At 60.5% G+C, this 6,000-nt stretch overlaps 1 protein-coding gene across 1 annotated transcript in view; it reads left to right on the top strand.

Moving 5' to 3' along the window:
- The first annotated feature begins 949 nt into the window (after window positions 1-949).
- The window catches only part of JPH3 (junctophilin 3), a 77,120-nt gene continuing 72,069 nt past the window's right edge, over window positions 950-6,000 (top strand). The window contains exon 1 of the mRNA XM_045772776.2: window positions 950-1,599. Coding sequence (XP_045628732.2) covers window positions 1,218-1,599 — 382 coding nt within the window. The 5' untranslated portion in view covers window positions 950-1,217. The remainder of the gene's footprint in view (window positions 1,600-6,000) is intronic.

Genomic DNA, 6,000 nt, shown 5'->3' with positions numbered 1-6,000 from the left:
GAGGGGGAGGAGAGCGCCCTGGGTGCTGGGCGCCTTCCCGTTACGCAGTTCCTGTCCCTTTAAATCTAAGTCCCGGGAAAGGGGGGGCTGGGGCGACCTGTCTGGACCCCTATTTCCAGGCCGCCCCGGCAAGGGGGAAGCCCGGCAGGCAGGAGCTCCGGGTTGGGAGTGCGGTCGCCCGGGGTCCCCGCCCGCGCCCTCCACTGGGCGGGGCAGCGCCCCTCTCCAGACCGCCTGCGCGCCCAGGGCAGGGGGCCGGTTCGGGCGCGCGCGGGTCGGGGTGGGGCGGGCGTGCGGGAAGCCGGTGTGGGGGCGAGCGGGTGGGAGTCGCGCGGGGATTGGGTCGGGGGCGAGTGGAGAGGTGCGCGAGCGGAGGGTCGGATCGGGGACGCGCAGGGGGACGCGCGAGTCCAGGGGCCGGGGCGGGGGCGCGCGGGCGCTGGCAGAGAGCTGATCAGGGAGGGGGGCGCGGGCGGGGTGCGGGGCGCGCGGGCCGGGTGCGGGTCGGGGGCGCGCGGGTCGGGGGCGCGGGTGGGGTGCGGGCGCGCGCCGCGCCGGCCCGAGCGCGCGAGCCGGGCCCGGAGCGCACGCCGCCGCCGCCGGCGCCCGCCCGCCCCGCCGCATTGCTGCTGCCGCCGCCGCCCGGCCCGGCCCGCGGCCCCCAATATGGTGCAGCCGCCCGCGCCGCCGCCCGTGCCGCCGCCGCCCGCGGGCCCCGCCGCCGCCCTCGGGCGCCCGCAGCGCGGCAGCCGCAGGTGGGGGGCTGCGCCCCGGGCCTGAGCCGCCCGCCGTTCCCACCCCGGCCTGCGCGGCCAGCCCGGCGGGCTCGCCTCCGAGGGGCACTTGCCGCTGAGGTGGAGCCGTTTGCACCAGACGCTCCTGCTCCTGCCCCCTCCCTCCCCCTCCCCTCCCCTCCCCCTCCCTCCTCCCCTCCGGTCCTGTCTCCAGCGGGAGCGCGAGACGCTGGTCAGGCTCCGCGGCGCAGCTCGAAAAGGAATAATCGCCCCCAATTGACTTAAATTCCGCCGAAGCTGGCGCCGCGGCCGCCCGCCGCCCGGGATCTGCTCGCTGTGTTTTTTGCTTTCTCCATTCTTCCTTTAAAAAAAAGCAAAACAAAACCAGCCAGCCAGCCAACCAAGAATCCGGTTTGTTGATCGCCTTGGGTTTTTTTTTTTTTTTTTTCACCGTTTGCGGGATTTGCAAACCGAGTTACATGCATGTCCAGTGGGGGTAGGTTTAATTTTGACGATGGAGGGTCCTACTGTGGAGGCTGGGAGGACGGCAAGGCGCACGGCCATGGCGTCTGCACCGGCCCCAAGGGCCAAGGCGAATACACCGGCTCGTGGAGCCACGGCTTCGAGGTTCTGGGCGTCTACACCTGGCCCAGCGGCAACACGTACCAGGGCACTTGGGCGCAGGGCAAGCGCCACGGCATCGGCCTGGAGAGCAAGGGGAAGTGGGTGTACAAGGGCGAGTGGACGCACGGATTTAAGGGGCGCTACGGGGTGCGGGAGTGCACGGGCAACGGGGCCAAGTATGAAGGCACCTGGAGCAACGGGCTGCAGGACGGCTATGGCACGGAGACATACTCAGATGGAGGTAGGTGCCACCCGATGGCCGGCCGGGAGCTGGGCGGATGAGGGACCTTCTTTTCTTGCATCTTCTGTTTACCTCTGGGGAAGTTGAGCTTCTCCCTCCAGTGGGGCCGTGTGCACCTGGGGCATTTCCTGGGGCTTCCTGGAGGCTACAGCTGCCCTGGCTACAGGTTGCCCCACTGCCTGGTGGGGCATTTCCTGGGGCTTCCTGGAGGCTACAGCTGCCCTGGCTACAGGTTGCCCCACCTGCCCTGGCTACAGGTTGCCCCACAGCACCCCTGTGCCAGCTGAAGGGTGTTGGGGGCTTTCCAGGAGCAGAGCCAGGCCCAGAGCCCCGGGGCTGAGCAGAGTGTCAGTGCATGATCCAGGCACAGGCCAGAGACCTGCTGGAAAGGCCAGACTGGGCCCCAGGCCCTGGGCCCTGGGCCTCATCTGGGACCCACCAAGGGCAGAGGGGAGCTGGGAGACGGCCCCTTGCCCTTGTTGGTAGAGCTCCTTTGGTGCTGGGCCTCCAGGAGTCAGGCCCCAGCTCTGCTCCTTGTTTTCCTGCGGTGCCGAAGGGCCTCCCTCAGTCCTGATCAACCCAAGCCAATGGAAAGGGAGCGATTGGGAGAGGGACACAAACCCGAAGGAACACAACACAGCAATAAACTTCTAGGTGGTTGGACGCGGGCTAGCGCAGCCAGAGAGGCTGCTGGAGGGAGGGAGGAGGAGGCCCATCTGTTTAGCAAGAGCCCAGGAATCTTGCCTTCCAGTGGCTGAATCATTTTCACCGGTAGTTTAGGGAATGCTCTGTGCCTTCATTCCAGCATGCCACCACATCCAGGGCTGAGCCTGCCTGCCTGCCTGCCTGGCCTGGCTGCAAGATGGTTTCTGTGCACGGAGCCCTGGCCAGCTTTGCAGCTGCCCCCTTGTCCCGGACACTCCTGTGTCCACTCCTCTGTGCAGCGGGGAGGCATGGAGCATTTACTGTTCCTGGAAGCCAGACCCCAAACAAGCCTGCTTTCCAGATGCCCCCTTCTGGGATCTCATCATCAGAAGTGGCTCCGTGCTTCCCTGTGGATAATTTCTCAGGCATGGATGTCTGGGGAAGGCTTGGGGCACAGCAATGACCTGTGTGCTTCTGCTGGGCATGGAAATCGTGAATGTACGTGTGGTCTTCTCCCTGCCTGCTTGCTGCCTTCACGTCTCCTGAAGCAGGCACTTAACACCTGCTCCCCGGGCACATCCAGGACTGATGGAAGGCTGGAGAGTAATTATTATTTTGGCTTATGCAACTGAGAGGCAGGGTTCATTATTACTCAAAGGGGAGGAGGCGTGGGGGGCAGTTAATTATGTAACGCTCCTGCCTGTCAAAGCCGTGCCCAGCCTCGTCCCAGGCGGCCTCTTCCGTGCTCTTGTTGTTCTCATGGAGCAGGTTGGAGAGCATCCCTGACCCTGGGGTGCAGGGGCTGGACTGAGCAGACAGCCCTCTCTGGGTCTTAGGCCGTGTGTGTGCGCGTGCGAAGTGTGTGTGTGCGCGCTCATGGCGAGGCTTGGGCCGCAGATGTGGGTGGCTGAGGTGGGCGGCTCAGCAGCCTGGCGCTCCCAGCTGAGCTCTTTGGGAGCCCAAGGGTAGTTGTCACCCTGGGGGCTCTGGCCATGCTGCTCTGCGGATCTGTCCCTCCAGAGGTGCTCCCAGCTGTGCCTGAGCCAAGAAAGCAGCGTTGCGGCCTCACGTGGGAGCCTGGGGAGGAGAGGAGCCAGGCCCCTGTGTCTGTGGAACTCCCCAGAATATCTAAGAGTGAGGTCTAGCCCTCCAGGCTGCCCACCTTCCCCAGACATCTTGGGTGGCCTGCAGAAATCTGTCCTTCGTTCAACAGATACCTGCTATGAGCAGGTGCTCTGGACTCTGGGAAAACAGCAGTGAGCAAAGCAGACAAAAGTCTTTATCCTCAGAGAGCTTCCATTTCAGAGGGAAGGGTAGTAATTTCCTTTGTGCTTACCGGGGGAAGTGAGGCTCTGATTCTGTGGCTGGCCATGAGTTTAGGGTCTGATATGTTGCTGTGAGAATTGCTTCCTTCAATGGATCAATGTTCTTGGGTCTCTGTCCCCCATCCAATTGCCTATGCAGGGTTCTCTCCTAAAGCACCTCCCTCTACGTTGCCCACTTGGGTCCTCCCATGGCGGAGAGGAGGAGCTCATGTCCAGTTAACAGATGAGGCCAGAGAGACCCAGGAGCCCATGGAACAGGCCTGAGCCCCCAGCCCGTGGTTGCAGAGTCGTGGTTGGAACCTTGACTTGTCTAGAGTGGAGCCCCCACTCCCCACATCACACCACCTGTAGGCCAACCAGGGTAGGCTTACAGGCGTAGGGTGCCAGGGCTGACTGCTCCCTTTCGGTTCTTGACATGGTATGATGGAAAATTGGGATAATCAGGCCAGTCGTCTGGGGCCACTTTTCTGCAACATGGTCCTTGCTTCTCATCCGGAAGGAAGTGACTGTAGAGATGGTGTGCCCTCCAGCAGTCCGTCAGGCAAGCAGAACCCAAGCGGGGTGTTACAGCTGTGGGTCTGGATGCCCTCTCCCCAGGCAGCGGGTGGGTGTGGCGGCTCAGGCTTTGGGGAGGGCAGGCGGAGCCTTAAGGAGTTCATGGTCCTGACTCCAGTCCGACTTTTCCTTTGCACGAGGGACGGGAAGGTTGGGCAGGCATCAGCACAGCTCCCAGTGCTGACTTTGGGAAACGGTGATTTTCATGAATAATGCACAAACGGCAAATGTATTCTACATTTGGCTGTAATTGGTATGGACTCCATTTCAACTGGGGCCACTTCTGCCAACTCCTTCTCCTCCAGGTTCATCCTCCCCCAAGCGCAAGGCAGGCATTTTCTAGCGAAGTGAGCCCAGTGACTTCCACGGTCAGTCGGTCGGTCAGTAGATCAGTCTGCCGGGGGACCCCGTGGAGATGGTGAGGCCCTGGGGGTGGCAGGAGCACATGCCGTGGAGTTGCAACTATTAGGCTTTGTGACCTTGGGCAAGTTACTTAACTTCTCTGAGCTTCTGTCTCTTAATCTGTATGAAGGCCTGATAATATCTGTAAAGTAGGTGGGAATTAATTGAGGTGCGTGCATGGCTATGCTAGGATTATAGTAAGCTTTCATTATCACTTACCACTATTCTGTTCTCACATGACACGTGCATTGAATGCCACTTATGAGGATCATTACTGGAACTGATAGCCAGGTGTGATCATGGTAATGATGATAATAAATGGCAATATTAAACACTTACCGTGTGCCAGGCATGGTGCAAGTGTTTGCATGAAATCTAGCCCTTAATCCCTGTACCTCTTTGGGGCTGGTTTTCTCGTTCCTCCCATTTCCCACACTGGGAAGCAGAGGCTCAGGGAGGGCAGATGACTTGGCTGGTGGGTGCTGGGCAGCACCAGGATTCGCGCTCGGGACGGCAATTCCAGAGCCTCTGCTTTTGTGTGGAACACGTTCTCTAAACTCCCTTGTGCAAAACTGCCTCCTCGTTCCTTCCTCTTCCTCCGCACCCCTTCTCTGGGTGTGGCAGCCTGGAGTTGTAGGCAAAGGCAAGGTGCACTCCCAGGTGTTTCCTCCAGCCCCGCCCGGGCACGCATGTCCCCTTCTCCACTCGCTGGACCCCTGCGCTTGGCCACACAGGTAAATATTTCCTCCTGGTGCCGTGCACACAGCACCCCTCGGACCAGAGATACCCCCACAAATAAACCCTCCCACAGCCTGAAAGATGTGAGTCATCTCACACACCAGGCCTCCCCCTTCAAATGCAGATTCCGTTCACTGGCCCAGATCCCTCGGCCCACACAAATCACACACGCCCACAGTCAAAATTCCAGGCCCTCTGCGCCTGTGCGCACACACACGCACAATACACCTGTCACCCAGAGACGTTTCCACCCCGTCCCCCAAAACACAGCCACGTGTACCCTCCAAATCCCTCCTGAGAAGCAAGCAGGGATCCCTGTGAAGGGAGAGTGCCAGCCTTCCAGGAGGGCTCAGGTTACCGAGGGAGCGGGATGCTTTGTTTCCACTTTAAACACATGTTCATGCAGTTCATGCCCCTTTCCAGGGGGCAGAAGCCCTCATCCAATCCAAGGAAATGACCACGGGGCGTGGTTTTGAATACCTGAAAGCAAACTTTAAAAACAAAAATCCAAACGCCCAGGTTAGGGAGGAAGCTGGTGCATGCACGCGGGCGCCGGACAACGTAGGCCAACAGGAATTCATTCCAGAAACAAAAGCAGCACTCCGCCCCTGGAGATAAAAGCATCTCCTCAGATATTGTGGTTCAGACACTTTGGCAAGAGGAAAGGCTCCGGGAGGTGAAAGGAGGAAGAAAAAGCAAATAACTAGTTCTTTGTTGCCAATAATAGCTGAGAAGT

This window comes from Ursus americanus, chromosome 21 (assembly GCF_024610735.1).
Source record: "Ursus americanus isolate L20-20 chromosome 21, mUrsAme1.1.p, whole genome shotgun sequence".
In the NCBI taxonomy this organism is placed as follows: Eukaryota; Metazoa; Chordata; class Mammalia; order Carnivora; family Ursidae; genus Ursus; species Ursus americanus.
This window is presented reverse-complemented; position numbering and strand designations above follow the sequence as displayed.